Genomic DNA, 16,335 nt, shown 5'->3' with positions numbered 1-16,335 from the left:
GTTGACAATTACAGTACTGTGCAAAAGCCTTAGGCACCCTAACTAGATAAAACTTTTGTACAGTACTGTACATCCCAGTTTTGATCATAGTATTTTCTTAGTGTAATTTGTGGTGTATGTTACATATTGCACTGTACTGCTGCCACAAAATAACATATTTCAGTGCCTACTTTATTAGGTTCACCTTTCAAGCTGGTGTGGTCCTCTGCTGTTGCTGTAGTGCCCACCCACCTCAATTTGTCACGTGTGTTTAGAAATGCTTTTCTGCGCACCACTGTTGTAACATATGGCTATATGAGTTACTGTCGCCATCCTGTCTGAATGTATTCTCCTCTAACCTCTCACAGTAACAAGGCATTTTCGTCCACAGATCTGCCGCTGACTGGATTTTTTTTTTGTTTTTTTGGCACTATTCTCTGTAAACTCTAGAGACTGTTGAGCATGAAACTCTCAGGAGATCAGCAGTTTCTGAGATACTCAAACCACCCCGTCTGGCGCCAACAATCATTCCACAGTCAGTCACTTAGATCACATTTCTTCCCCACCTGGTGTTTGGTTTTAACAACCATTGAACCACTTGACCTCTTGGGAGGTACAGGGACCTGAAGGGGCTCCGCAGCTGGGGACAGAGCAGTTCATGTTCCAAGTGTTTCTGTTTACTTTTCTTTTACCATTTGTGTGATTTGATCAAGGCGTCAAGGATGATGGTGTTCATCTCACTACTCTGTGAGGTTTACTTGTGTCAGCATTGAACTGGCTCTGCAGTTGTGGCCTGAAACAATTGGCACTCACCTCAGCACTGAACTGGCTCCACGGCTACATCCTGCAGCCATCAGACTCCTTCACCATCTTCACTCGCCTCCCTGGCTGTGGACTCACTTTCGCAGAATCTGCGATTCATGTTCTATGTGTCACTTGTTTACATTTTATTGTTTGAATGATTTGTTCTTTTTGTTTACACATTGGGTGTTTGACTGTCTTTGTTGTCTTTGGGTTTTTTTAATGGGTTCTATTGTGCATTTTTGTTTTGTGGCTGACTGAAAGGAGACGAATCTCACGGTTGTTTACAGCATACGTACTTTGATAATAAATGTACTTTAATCTTTGACCATGTCTGCACACTTTTATGCATTGCTGCCATATGATTAACTGATTAAATTAGATTAGATTATGAGGATTATGAGGACACTCAGTCCTCGTTTATTGTCATTTAGAAATGCATGCATTAAAAAATGATACTATGTTCCTCCAGAATGATATCACAAGAAACACAGGACAAACCAAGACTAAAACTGTCAAAACCACATAATTATAACATATAGTTACAACAGTGCAAAGCTATTAGATATTTGCATTAACGAGCAGGTGCACGGGTGAACCTAATAAAGTACCATTGAGTGCATATTTAATATATTTCACTGTCCTGCTGCTACAAATCAACACATTGCACAATATATGTCGGTGATATTAAACCTGATTCAGATTTTGCCTTTAATTTTTCCTCATGATTCATTGCTTCAGAAACATTTCTTCTTTGTTCTTCATTTCAATGTATCAATTGTTCTATTAGCAAATGCATGGCAGCCCACTTCTATATTACGTTAAATTGTTCAGTCCTTAAACCCACACATTCATCATTCTTGAATTATTAGGGCCAGTCACCCTGGGATCGTTATATAAAAGTTTCTCTCTACTGACATGTCCTATAAAGCCAAATTGTGAAAGAAAGCCAGAAATTATTGTACCAATTAAACATTCATCTAGCCAAGAACTTCAGTACAATCTATTTCATATAGAAATATTCTATGTGGCTGTACATGGCTGTATATTCTGTGTGGCTGTATTTACTGATATTCTACATGTGCTTATGATCTTGTATGTGCGAGGACGAGGCCTTAAGCCACGGTGTTGCCTGTTTACAGCTGCCAGGAGAGAGGCGTTGAAGCCAGTACACTCCACCAAAGGCAGTGTGGCATGGAGTCCAGGCTGGGATTGGGGCATCCCCCACCCAAGTGTTTGCTCTCTGAAGATAAGCTTTGTTGTGTTCATCTGCCGATTTCTGCGGCGGCATTGGATGGCATAAGTTTTAACTCTTTTAATGAGTGGCTATGTCTTTCTATCTTCTATGTGCTATGTGTGCTTTGTGCTGTGTGTGACTGTTGGTACTATGTTTTGCACCTTGGCCTCAGAGTAACACTGTCTCATCTGGCTGTATTCATAGACATTCATGTATGGCTGATTGAAAATTAAACTTGAATTGAATTGCATTGCATATCTACTGCACCAGGGACAGTTCAGTGGTGCAGCTAACTGTGCTGCTACCCCACAGTGACCTGGGTTCAAACTTAGCCTTTTGGTCCAGTTTGGGTGGAGTTTCTTTCTCTTTGTGACAGAGTGGGCTTCATCCCACATCCCAAAGATATATGGGTGGGTCAGTTAATTAGCCTCCGCAAATTGCCTCTGGAGTGTAGGTCAGTGCTTAACTGGGTGGAGCTGATGTGAATGTGGGGAGGAAAAATATGTACTATTGCAGTGGTCCCCAACCTCTGGGCCGCGGACCGATACATTGCCACGAAGCAAAGCTGAAATAAACAAGCTAATTAATTAGGTGCCGCCCGGCACGTAAATGTCGGCCCAGATCAGAGGCGATTGCCGCTAGCGTTGCCTCTGATCTGTGCTGACCTTGTTTATTTTGGCTTTTTTCTTCAAGATGGGTGCGCTCCGGCCACCGCTACACCGCTGCATTCTTCGCGGCAATGTATTGGTCCGCGGCCTGGAGGTTGGGGACCACTTGGATGGTTAATGGCTAGTATGGACTTATTGGGCGTGAAGGGCCTGTTTTCATGGAGTATGACCACTTTATTAGGAACACCTGCTCACTAATGCAAGTATCTAATCAGCCAATCATGTGGAAGCAACTCAATGCATAAAAGCATGCAGACATGGTAAACAGGTTCAGTTCAAACATCGGAATGGGGAAGAAATCTGGTGGTGCCAGATGGGGTGGTTTGAGCATCTCCGATACTGCTGATCTCCTGGGGTTTTCATGCACAAAAGTCTCTAGATTTTACAGAGAATGATGTAATAACTATTCTTAAAAAAACATCCAGTGAGCGTCAGTTCTGTGGGTGAAAACGCCTTGTTAACGAGAGAGGTCAGAGGAGATTGGCCAGGCTGGTTCAAACTGACAGGAAGGCGACAGTAACTCAAATAACCTTGCATTCCAACAGTGACGCGCAGAAGAGCATCTCTGAATGCAGATCACATTGAACCTTGAGGTGGATGGCCAAAGCAGCAGAAGACCACTCTGGGTTTCACTCCTGTACCCAATAAAGTGGCCACTAAGTGTATGAGTAAAGTCACTGGGGATATTTAAAATGGAGATTGATCAGTTACAGGGAGAAGGCAGGAGTATGGGGCTGAACGGGATAATAACTCAGCCACAGTAAAATGCCAGAATAGACTCAATGGGTCACATGGCCTAATTCTGCTCCTATATCTTATAACAGTTTGACTAAAATAGTGCCATGTGCTTTCTAGTTAAGACATCTTGACCATAACCAAGTGGAATTTATCTGAGCATGCATACCTTAATCTGTTACTATACTTGCCTTAAGAGCTGGAATTAACATTTCTTTCACACTTGTATTGCGACAATTCTTCCACCTTATCGTTCCTGCATCTTAACAGGACATAAAAATCCAGAGCCTGCCTGGACTTCACTGCCCAGTGCCTGACAACCCAGACTTCCCTTGAACCTCTGCAACCAAGAGCTCGATAAAGCTCAGGCTACACATACAAAATGCTGGAGGAGGTCAGCATGCCAGACAGCATCTGTAGAAATGAACAGTCAACGTTCAGGATGCCCTTCTTCAGGACTGGAAAAGAACAGGGAAGATGCCAGAATAAAAAGATGGGGGAAGGGAGGGGAAGAAGGATAGCTACAAGATGATCGGTGAAGCCAGATGGGTGGGAAAGATAAAGGGCTGGAGAGGAAGGAATCTGATCGGAGAGGAGAGTGGACTATGAGAGAAAGGGAAGGTGGAAGGGCACCAGGGAGAGGTGATAGGCAGGTGAGAAGAGGTCATAAGTGGGGAATTGAGGAAGAGGGGAGTGGGGGTGTAATTTTTTTAAAAATCAAATCAGAAATCGATATTCATGCCATCAGGTTGGAGGTTACCCAGATGGAATACAAGGTGTTGCTCCTCCACCCTGAGGGTAGCCTCATCGTGGCACAAAAGGAGGCCGAGGACTGACATGTCAGAACGGGAATGGGAATGGGAATTAAAATGTTTGACCACCGGGAAGTGTCACTTTTGGTGGGTGGAGCGCTGACTACTTGCCCTCAGTCTACGTGTCTTGAGGCCCTGTCCCAGAAACGCAGTCTGTTCACTGCTGTCCAAGGCTTTTTAAATGATTTCAAGCATTGGTGATAATCATAGATATTTAAGAAAAAAAGCACTAACAAGGATCAAATAAATTTTAAAAAAATCAAAAGAGATTAAACAAACTAATTTAAACTCCATGCGCATCTAGGTTTCCTGAGTAACACAAAATGCTGGAGGAATTTATTAAGTCAGGCAGCACCTATGCTGGCAAATAAACAGTCAGTGCTTCAGGCTGAGACTTGTCATTAGGACAATGCTGCCTGGCTTACTAAATACCTTCAGCATTTTGTGTGTGTTGCTCAAGAAGCCTAGATGTGCATGGGGTTGAAATTAGATTGTTTCAGATTTTCCACTGAGGTTGGGTGGGACTACAACTAGAGGTCAATGGTTAAAGGTGAAAGGTTGATGAGAGTGGGCAGTTTAAATGGCTTGGCATGGACTAGAAGGGCGAAAGAGCCTGTTTCTGTGCTGTACTTTTCAATGACTCTATAACCATGAAGGAAGGGGAGGTGGTGTGGCGTTGCTGGTTAAAAAAGAGATTAACGCAATAGAAAGGAAGGACATAAGCCGGGAAGATGTGGAATCGATATGGGTAGAGCTGCGTAACACTAAGGGGCAGAAGACGCTGGTGGGAGTTGTGTACAGGCCACCTAACAGTAGTAATGAGGTCGGAGATGGTATTAAACAGGAAATTAGAAATGTGTGCAATAAAGGAACAGCAGTTATAATGGGTGACTTCAATCTACATGTAGACTGGGTGAACCAAATTGGTAAAGGTGCTGAGGAAGAGGATTTCTTGGAATGTATGCGGGATGGTTTTTTGAACCAACATGTCGAGGAACCGACTAGAGAGCAGGCTATTCTGGACTGGGTTTTGAGCAATGAGGAAGGGTTAATTAGCGATCTTGTCGTGAGAGGCCCCTTGGGTAAGAGTGACCATAATATGGTGGAATTCTTCATTAACATGGAGAGTGACGTAGTTAATTCAGAAACAAAGGTTCTGAACTTAAAGAGGGGTAACTTTGAAGGTATGAGTCGTGAATTAGCTAAGATAGACTGGCAAATGACACTTAAAGGATTGACGGTGGATATGCAATGGCAGGCATTTAAAGGTTGCATGGATGAACTACAACAATTGTTCATCCCAGTTTGGCAAAAGAATAAATCAAGGAAGGTAGTGCACCCGTGGCTGACAAGAGAAATTAGGGATAGTATCAATTCCAAAGAAGTAGCATACAAATTAGCCAGAGAAAGTGGCTCACCTGAGGACTGGGAGAAATTCAGAGTTCAGCAGAGGAGGACAAAGGGCTTAATTAGGAAGGGGAAAAAAGATTATGAGAGAAAACTGGCAGAGAACATAAAAACGGACTGTAAAAGCTTTTATAGATATGTAAAAAGGAAAAGACTGATAAAGACAAATGTAGGTCCCCTGCAAACAGAAACAGGTGAATTGATTATGGGGAGCAAGGACATGGCAGACCAATTGAATAATTACTTTGGTTCTGTCTTCACTAAGGAGGACATAAATAATCTTCCAGAAATAGTAAGGGACAGAGGGTTCAGTGAGATGGAGGAACTGAGCGAAATACATGTTAGTAGGGAAGTGGTGTTAGGTAAATTGAAGGGATTGAAGGCAGATAAATCCCCAGGGCCAGATGGTCTGCATCCCAGAGTGCTTAAGGAAGTAGCCCAAGAAATAGTGGATGCATTAGTGATAATTTTTCAAAACTCGTTAGATTCTGGACTAGTTCCTGAGGATTGGAGGGTGGCTAATGTAACCCCACTTTTTAAAAAAGGAGGGAGAGAGAAACCGGGGAATTATAGGCCCGTTAGCCTAACGTCGGTGGTGGGGAAACTGCTGGAGTCAGTTATCAAGGATGTGATAACAGCACATTTGGAAAGCGGTGAAATGATTGGACAAAGTCAGCATGGATTTGTGAAAGGAAAATCATGTCTGACGAATCTCATAGAATTTTTTGAGGATGTAACTAGTAGAGTGGATAGGGGAGAACCAGTGGATGTGGTATATTTGGATTTTCAAAAGGCTTTTGACAAGGTCCCACACAGGAGATTCGTGTGCAAACTTAAAGCACACGGTATTGGGGGTAAGGTATTGGTGTGGGTGGAGAATTGGTTAGCAGACAGGAAGCAAAGAGTGGGAATAAACGGGACCTTTTCAGAATGGCAGGCGGTGACTAGTGGGGTACCGCAAGGCTCAGCGCTGGGACCCCAGTTGTTTACAATATATATTAATGACTTGGATGAGGGAATTAAATGCAGCATCTCCAAGTTTGCGGATGACACGAAGCTGGGTGGCAGTGTTAGCAGTGAGGAGGATGCTAAGAGGATGCAGGGTGACTTGGATAGGTTGGGTGAGTGGGCAAACTCATGGCAGATGCAATTTAATGTGGATAAATGTGAAGTTATCCACTTTGGTGGCAAAAATAGGAAAACAGATTATTATCTGAATGGTGGCCGATTAGGAAAAGGGGAGGTGCAACGAGACCTGGGTGTCATTATACACCAGTCATTGAAAGTGGGCATGCAGGTACAGCAGGCGGTGAAAAAGGCGAACGGTATGCTGGCATTTATAGCGAGAGGATTCGAGTACAGGAGCAGGGAGGTACTACTGCAGTTGTACAAGGCCTTGGTGAGACCACACCTGGAGTATTGTGTGCAGTTTTGGTCCCCTAATCTGAGGAAAGACATCTTTGCCATAGAGGGAGTACAAAGAAGGTTCACCAGATTGATTCCTGGGATGGCAGGTCTTTCATATGAAGAAAGACTGGATGAACTGGGCTTGTACTCGTTGGAATTTAGAAGATTGAGGGGGGATCTGATTGAAACGTATAAGATCCTAAAGGGATTGGACAGGCTAGATGCGGGAAGATTGTTCCCGATGTTGGGGAGGTCCAGAACGAGGGGTCACAGTTTGAGGATAGAGGGGAAGCCTTTTAGGACCGAGATTAGGAAAAACTTCTTCACACCGAGAGTGGTGAATCTGTGGAATTCTCTGCCACAGCAAACTGTTGAGGCCAGTTCATTAGCTATGTTTAAAAGGAAGTTAGATATGGCCCTTGTGGCTACAGGGGTCAGGGGGTATGGAGGGAAGGCTGGGTTCTGAGTTGGATGATCAGCCATGATCATAATAAATGGCGGTGCAGGCTCGAAGGGCCGAATGGCCTACTCCTGCACCTATTTTCTATGTTTCTATGTTTCTAACCTACATGAATTACTCCAGCATTTTGTGTGGGTGTTACTCAAGATTTCCAGCATCTGGATAACCTCATGTGTCCAGATTATGTCAAGTAAAATTTTAACCAATACAAATGATTGAAAAATCAAAGTAGGTGATTCAGACCTCATTGGTATTAGTGGAGTGATAGATTAGTTCTTTCAGGTTTAAAATCAAAACTTGTGATCATCACTGAGGCAATGCTGCATACGTTACCTCCGTCCTTTCTCTTGTGCTTTCTTCCCATGGTCGAATAGCGAAGCTTCATTGAAAGAAACTCTGCGACCAGTTGAACAGGTGGATAGAAATCGTTCGGTCTCCAAGTCATGATAGCTGCCAGTTGATAAGCACTCTGAATCGTCAACTTTGATGGTAATTTCTGTAAGATTGAAAATTATTACAGATTACAGCGCGACAATAAATTTTTGCTTTGCTTTTTTTTTAAAATCCGCTCTGGTGCCTTTGGACACAATGCATTGTTGCCATGGCAACCAATCCTTTAGTTGGTGTACAGAATGGACTGGCAGGCATTCAGTTGGAGAAACCACATTCTTTTGCTTCGGTAACTGGCCTTGAGAGGGGATCTTATTGTATATTGCAAAAATGTAATCCTTTGACCGCCTCACAAAATGTTCAGCATCAACGTTTTCCAACCATTGTTAGCTGCATCGCCAGAAAGCTATGTCACAAATGTAAGCTTTGAATTCTGCTTGAAAACCATTTAATTACTTTCATTACAGTTAGTTCAAGTTCAAGTTTATTGTCATTCAACCGTATACATGTATCCTGCCAAACAAAACAACGTTCCTCCAGACCAAGGTGCACAACACAATACCTATTACTCATACACACACATATAAAGTAATATTACCACAAATAAATGAACAAATAATAAAATACATTCCAGAAGACTGACACTTAGCGTAAGGGGCATTTATGGCAGAAATCAAAACATAAACAGTATAACTAACGTTACTGGAGCGTGATACGTGATCCGACCTGGGTGATGGCAGGGAGTTCAGTAGTCTCAGGCCCTGGGGGAAGAAGCTGTTACCCATCCTAATAGTCCTGATGAAGGGTCTCGGCCCAAAATGCCAACTGTTAATTCCTCTCCATAGATGCTGCCTATCTTGCTAAGTTGCTCCACCATTTTGAGTGTTACTTTGGATTTCCAGCATCTGCCGAACCTCTTGTATTTATGAACTCCGTTGTGCAACTTCTCCCTGTCATTTGACTGTCTCTTTACTCAATGAATAAAACTTCATAGAGCCGCTTACCTCATTCTGTTTGCATTGAAATCCATTGCTGACCCAAGCTGAGTACTGCCCCCCACACAGGGACAGATTTGCCAAGGTTCACCCTGGTCTGCTGATAAAGGGCCTGACCCTGAATGTAGCTTGGAACCTGGGCTTCGGCTCTGTAGGGTGATGGTCCTGGTCCTGGATTGCTTGTGCTGCACTTGTGTCAGAGTTCTGGGAGTAGAATTAGGCCGTTCAGCTGCTCTGCTATTCAAACATAGCTGATTTTTTTCCCCCATAAGGGTCTCAGCCTAATTCATGAACCGTGCATTTCCTTCCATGGTATGGAATAAACAGTTGATGTTTTCGGCCGGGACCCTTCCATCGGGACTGTCGATGAAGAGTCTCAATCAAAAATATTAATTGCTTATTACCCTCCATAATTGCTGCCTAACCTGCTGAGGCCCTAGAACATTTTGTGTGTATTGCTCAAGATTTCCAGCGTGTGCAGAATCTCGTATCACTGATATTTTTATAAACTTTATTCTTCCTGCAACCCTTAGCCCCCCCCCTTGCCAATCAAGAACCCATCAATCTCTCAATGACTTGGCTTCCACACTCCTCTGTGGCAACGAATCCCTCAGATTCACCACCCTCTAGTTGAAGAAATTCCTCCTTGTCTCTGTGCCAAAGGGATGTCCCTTTATTCTGAGACTGTGCCCTCAGATTCTAAGCTCTCCTACTAATGGAAATATCCTCTCCTCATCCACTCTATCCAGGCCTTTCAGTATTCAATAGGTTTCAACGAGCTCTCCCAATCAGGGTGTCATGAAGCACAGAAACAGGCCTTTTGGCCCATCTCCTCTATGTTGACCCATTAACACCATTACCTACCTGAGAGACAGTGCTTTTGAATTTCCTCTAACCCAATCTACGGTCCATGGACATTTTAGTTAATGGTAGGGGCCCCTGGTATTAAAAAGGTTGGGAACCCCTGCTCTATCCCTTCCACCATTCATCCTAAATCTATTACTTTTTGTTTTGGACATCTTTTGCTATGGGGAAAACTTTCCTACACTTTACCCTACCTCTGTCCCCTCATAATTTTGCATCTTTCTATCAGGTTACCTCCAGAGGATATTTCCAATAGTGGGAGAGTCTAGAACCAGAGGACACAGCCTCAGAGTAAAAGGATGTCCCTTTAGAACAGAGATGAGCCAGAGAAGGTGAAGACTCTGTGGAATTCATTGCCACAGATAGCTGTAGAGGCCAAATCATCGGATATATTTAAAGTGGAGGCTGATAGGTTCTTGATTTGTAAGGGCATCAAAGTTAACAGAGAAGAGGCAGGAGAATGGAGATTGAATGGGAAAGTAATTCAGCCACGATTGAATGGTGGAACAGACTTGATGGGGTGAATGGCTTAATTCTGCTCTTACGTCTTATGGTCTTACCAACTTATCACTATCATTGTCTCATCATCATCATCATGTGCCATGTCGTATGATGTAGGCAATCACAGTCTTTGACTATGATTGTTCTTGGCAAGTCTTTCTGTAGAAGTGATTTTCCATTTCCTTCTTCTGGGCAGTGTCTTTATAAATTGGGTAACTCAAGCTATTATTAATATTCTTCAGAGATCGTCTGCCTGGCGTCAATGGTTGCATAACCAGGACTTGTGATATGCACCAGCTGCTCATACAACCATCCACCACCTGATCCCATGGCTTCACATGACCCTGATCGGGGAGCTAAGCAGATGTTACACCTTGCCCAAGGGTGACCTGCAAACTAGTGGAGAGAGGAGCGCTTTACAGCTCCTTTAGCAGAGATGAATCTTCACCCTGCCATCCAAAACCCATTGTCTAGCAACACATTAAAAACTAGAGGAACTTAGGTCTTATCTGTGAGGGGGAGGGGGGGAATGGGGTCTGAGATGGAGTCAGCATTCTAGGTCAATACAATTTATCTAGAACCGAAACATTCACAATTGCTGCCTGATTTGCTGAGTTCCTCCAGGTAACACACACAAAGTGCTGGAGGAACTTTGCAAGTCAAGCTGCGTTTATGGAGGGGAATAAACAGTCAGTGTTTCGGGCTGAGACATAGATTCATAGAGTAATAGAGCAATGCAACATAGAAACAGAACCTTTTGCCTACCTAGTTCATGCTGAAATGTTATCCTGCCTAGTCCCATCAACCTGAACCCGGAGCATAGCCAGTGAAAGTCAAGGTGCAAGCAAACACACAACATGCAAGAGAATTCCTAGAAGTATGGTTTTCCGTGAAAAATTCTGTAAATGGACATGTAGACCTCGACCCCATTTATAAGCCAATGTGGGCAAAATTCCAGACCACAACTCATAGAGTTCGCCACACAACCAATCAGCAATGAGACCCCCTCCCTATATCACAATTGAATTTCGGTAATGACGGCCAATCAGCTGATTGATAAGTATATAAAGGCCAACCATTTGGAGAACACACCACAAATTAACACCGCACTGATGATGTCTCCTTGCATGACAACGAAATGTTTGCAAATGAATTGTCAAAATCAGAGAACAACTTAACCCAACCATCAACCTCCCGAGCTACACATTTTCCAAGTTATTTCCAAACTAGCATGTGTTGCCCCAGATTCTTGCACCTGTAGTCAATTGTTCCTAATGTTATCCTTTAGTCTGGTACTAGTCTCCTAAGCACTAGGCTAGGCAACATCACCAGTATTCATGTCATCTGAAAATATATACAGTTGTATCATGAGCATAGATAATACAAGAACAGATTCCTGTGGTGTACCACTGCTCACAGACCATATTCACACAGCAACCCCCCACCATCACCTTCTGCATCCTACTATCGAGTCAAAGTCAGACCTAATTTTGTCAACTTGTCTTCGAGCTCTACCCTTCTAAAGCACTTTCGCATGTGGGACTTTTTCAAAGGCCTTTCAGGCTGTCCAGGTTGGTTCAGGTTTCAGGCTGAGAAATTTGCTCACTGAGGTTGTGGCTATTAAATCTGACATAGAATAATATAAATGGCCCGTCTGCTGCTGGAAGCAAGGTAAATAGTCTATTTTTATTGGATTTAATTAAATAATTTAATTACTTTTAAGTATGCATGTATGCTTCAGTCTTTCAATTGTTATAAATAATTTTAATATTTTAACATTGCTTTTATGGTTTTAAACAGGCCCTGATTGATTTAGAATTTTTGTTGGTGAGACCCATTTTGGAGTATTGTGTGCAGTTTTGTTCACCCACCTACAGGAAAGATGTAAATAAGGTTGAAAGAGTGCAGAGAAAATTTACAAAGCTGTTGCTAGGTCTGGAGGACTCCAGTTATGAGGAAAGATTGACTAGGTTAGGACTTCATTCCTTGGAACTTAGAAGACAGAAAGGAGATTTGATAGAGGCATACCAAATTATGAGGGGTATAGCTAGGGTAAAAGCAAACAGGGTTTTCCCACTGCGGTTGGGTGGAACTACAACTAGATGTCATGGGTTAAGGGTGAAAGGTGAAAAGTTTAAGGGGATCATGAGGGGAAACTTCTTCATTCAGAGGGTGGTGAGAGTGTGGAAAGAGCTGCCAGCACAAGTGGTGCATGCCAGCTCGGTTTCAACAGTTAAGAGAAGTTCAGATAGGTATGTGGATGGTAGGGGTATGGAGGGCTATGGTGCTGGTGCAGGTCGACGAGAGTAGGCAGTTTAAATGGTTCAGCACAGACTAGATGGACCAAAGGGCCTGTTTCTGTGCTGTACTTTTCTATGACTCTATGACACCTTTAGGTTTAGTATCACTGGCATATGTTGGGAAATTTGTTGTTATGTGGCAGCAGTACATTGTCATACATAACAATAAAAGCTGTAAATTATCTAGGAAGAGGTACAGTCGACGTTTCGGGCCGAGACCCTTCGTTAGGACTAACTGAAAGAAGAGCTAGTAAGAGATTTGAAAGTGGGAGGGGGAGGGGGAGATCCAAAATGATAGGAGAAGACAGGAGGGGGAGGAATGGAGCCAAGAACTGGACAGGTGATTGGCAAAAGGGGATACGAGAGGATCATGGGACAGGAGGCACAGGCAGAAAGAAAAGGGGGAGGGGGGGAAAACCCAGAGGATGGGCAAGGGGTATATATGTCTATCCACGGCCTCCTCTACTGTAAAGATGAAGCCACACTCGGGTTGGAGGAACAACACCTTATATTCCGTCTGGGTAGCCTCCAACCTGATGGCATGAACATTGACTTCTCAAACTTCCGCTAATGCCCCACCTCCCCTCGTACCCCATCCGTTATTTATTTATATACACACATTCTTTTTCTTTTTCTCTCTCTCCTTTTTCTTCCTCTGTCCCTCTCACTATACCCCTTGCCCATCCTCTGGGTTCCCCCCCCTCCCTTTTTCCCTTCTCCCTGGGCCTCCTGTTCCATGATCCTCTCATATCCCTTTTGCCAATCACCTGTCCAGCTCTTGGCTCCATCCCTCCCCCTCCTGTCTTCTCCTATCATTTTGGATCTCCCCCTCCCCCTCCCACTTTCAAATCTCTTACTAGCTCTTCCTTCAGTTAGTCCTGACGAAGGGTGTCGGCCTGAAACGTCGACTGTACCTCTTCCTAGAGATGCTGCCTGGCCTGCTGCGTTCACCAGCAACTTTGATGTGTGTTGCTTGAATTTCCAGCATCTGCCGAATTCCTCGTGAGACGCTGTAAATTATAGTAAGTATATATATTTTTTCAGAAGCTAAATTAAATAAGTTGAGCAAAAAGAGAGAAAAAGAGCAGTGGGGTAGTGTTCATGGGTTCAATGTCCATTCAGAAATCTGAAATCTGGATAGTCAGTCCAATGCTCCCCCTATTTTTTTTTCACAACTGCACAGTCCAACCATTGCTTTGAGCAGAAATGTGTACATGGCTTGAAAACTGCGCGGCACATTACATAAAAGAAAACTCCAGCTGTGCAGCAACAAAGGCTACGTTCCCGGGAGCATTTCAGTTACTGCGCAGCATAGAGGGAACTGTGTTGGTGACCCTAGGGGTGAGACCTCATGAGCTGTAAAAGCTATTCATGCAATCGGAGCGATTTATTGTACAGTCATGTAACCTGGAAAGAGGCGCTTTGTTCTACGGTGCTCTGCACTGACCCTCAAACACTCATGTACTCTCAACCCATTTTATTTCCCCTCAACTCCCCCAGATTTTACCCTCATGTTCCAGATGTGGGAGGAAACTGGAGCACCCAGAGCAATGCCCCTTCTAATACTTTTTTACTGCTGCGTGGACCAGCCATTGCTCTCAGCAGGAAATTTTTACATGGCCTGAAAACTGTGCGGCACTTTATATTTACATTATATTAACATATAGGAGGGAGACTGAAACAGTAATAGACTCTTGCTCATTGTCAGCAAGAACAAGGAGTTGGTTATTGACTTCAGGAGGAGGGAAGCAGAGGTCCATAAGTCAGTCCTCATCAAAGGATCAGAGGTGGAGAGGGACAGCAGTTTTATATTCCTCAGTGTTATTATTTCGGAAGACCTGTTCTGGGCAAGTAAGTGCAATTACGAAGAAAGCACTGCAGTGACTCTACTTCCTTAGGAGCTTGTGTGGATTCAGAATGACATCTAACACTGACAAACGTCTTATAGAAGTGTAGTGGAGAGTATATTTACTGGCTGCATCCCAGCCTGGTATGGAAACACCAATACCCTCGAATGGAAAATCCTACAAAAAGTAGTGGATATGGCCCGGTCCATCACAAGTAAAGCCCTCCCCACCCTTGAGCATCAATATATGAAGCATCGTCACAGGAAAGCAACATCCACCATCAGGGACTTACATTACCCAGGGCATGCTCCCTTTTGACTGCTGCCATCAGAAAGAAGGTACAGAAGCCTCAGGACTCACACGACCAGGTTCAGGAACAGCTATTACCCCTCAACCATCAGGCTCTTGAACCAAAAGGGATAATTTCACTCAACTTTACTTGTCCCAGCATTGAGATGTTCCCGCAACCTATAGACTCACTTTTAAAGACCCTTATCTCGTGTTCTTGATATTTATTGCTTACTTATTTATTACTATTATTTTTTTTCTTTCTTTTTGTATTTACACAGCTTGTTGTCTTTTGCACAGTGGTTGAATGCTCAAGTTGGTGCAGTCTTTCATTATGGCTATCATTCTATTTTGGATTTATTGCAGAAAAATGTATCTCAGAGTTGTACATATGTATTTTGATAATAAATTTACTTTGAACTCTTAAAGAAAATTCCATCTGCACAGCAACAACGGCTATGTGCGCGGGGGCATTTCAGTTACTGTGTGGCTGCACACCCACACAGTTTAGAGGGAACAGTGACCCAGAGGTAACCCACAAGGTCACAAGAAGAGTGTGCATATTCCTCACAGACAGCACCTGAGCTTACAATTCAACCTGGATAGAGAGAAGAGACGGTATATGTACCACCTACACCACTGTGCCATAGGAGGCCATTCAGTCTATTCGACACCCATCCAAAAATGGACTTTGAGGTAATAAGAACACAAGAGTTATGAGCAAGAGTCAACCATCTGGCTTGTTGAGCCTGCACTGTCTTTCAATAAGGTCATGGCTTATCTGGCTGTGGACTCAGCTCCATCTACTTACCTTTTCCCCGTAACATGTAATTCCCCTGCTATGCAAACATCTATCTAATTATGTCTTAAGTATATTTACAGTAGCCTCTACCGCTTCCCCGGGCAGAGAATTCCACAGATTCATTACTCTCCGGCAAAAGGAGTCACTCCTCATCTCCCTCCTGAATCTATTCCCCCAAATCTTGAAGTTATGTCCGATGGTTCTAGCCCTGCTTACCAGCGGAAACAACTTTCTTGCCTCTGTGTTATCTATCCCTTTCATTATTTTGTATAGAAACATAGAAACATAGAAAATAGGTGCAGGAGTAGGCCATTCGGCCCTTCGAGCCTGCACCGCCATTTATTATGATCATGGCTGATCATCCAACTCAGAACCCAGCCTTCCCTCCATACCCCCTGACCCCTGTAGCCACAAGGGCCATATCTAACTTCCTTTTAAACATAGCTAATGAACTGGCCTCAACAGTTTGCTGTGGCAGAGAATTCCACAGACTCACCACTCTCTGTGTGAAGAAGTTTTTCCTAACCTCGGTCCTATTTCAATAAGAACCCCTCTTATTCTTCTGAATTCCAGCGAGTGTAATCCCAAGTGACTCACTCTCTTCTCACAGGTTAGATTAGATTAGATTCAACTTTATGGTCATTGTGCCGACTACAGATACAAAGCCAATGAAATGCAGTTAGCATCTGACCAGAAGTGCAAAGAATAGTGTTATTTACAAAATAACTGTGAATAAAAAGTAAGTGCTACGGCACGCAAATATAAAAGTACTGAGAAAGAACAATACGGGTGCAATACTGCTTAGCGCTGTGATGTGAGGTTCAGCAGGGTCACAGCCTCAG

General features: G+C 43.5%; 1 protein-coding gene across 8 annotated transcripts in view; it reads right to left on the bottom strand.

The window, feature by feature from the left end:
* The window catches only part of cbarpb (CACN subunit beta associated regulatory protein b), a 303,778-nt gene that overhangs the window by 68,668 nt on the left and 218,775 nt on the right, over nucleotides 1–16,335 (bottom strand). For all 8 annotated transcript variants that reach the window (XM_063032293.1, XM_063032297.1, XM_063032290.1 and 5 more), the window contains one exon: nucleotides 7,840–8,002. In XM_063032293.1, the coding sequence (XP_062888363.1) occupies nucleotides 7,840–8,002 (163 nt within the window). The remainder of the gene's footprint in view (nucleotides 1–7,839; nucleotides 8,003–16,335) is intronic.

Source organism: Mobula hypostoma, chromosome 24, assembly GCF_963921235.1.
Source record: "Mobula hypostoma chromosome 24, sMobHyp1.1, whole genome shotgun sequence".
Classification (NCBI taxonomy): Eukaryota; Metazoa; Chordata; class Chondrichthyes; order Myliobatiformes; family Myliobatidae; genus Mobula; species Mobula hypostoma.
The sequence above is the reverse complement of the archived record's forward strand: the minus strand, read 5'-3'. Positions and strand labels throughout refer to the sequence as shown.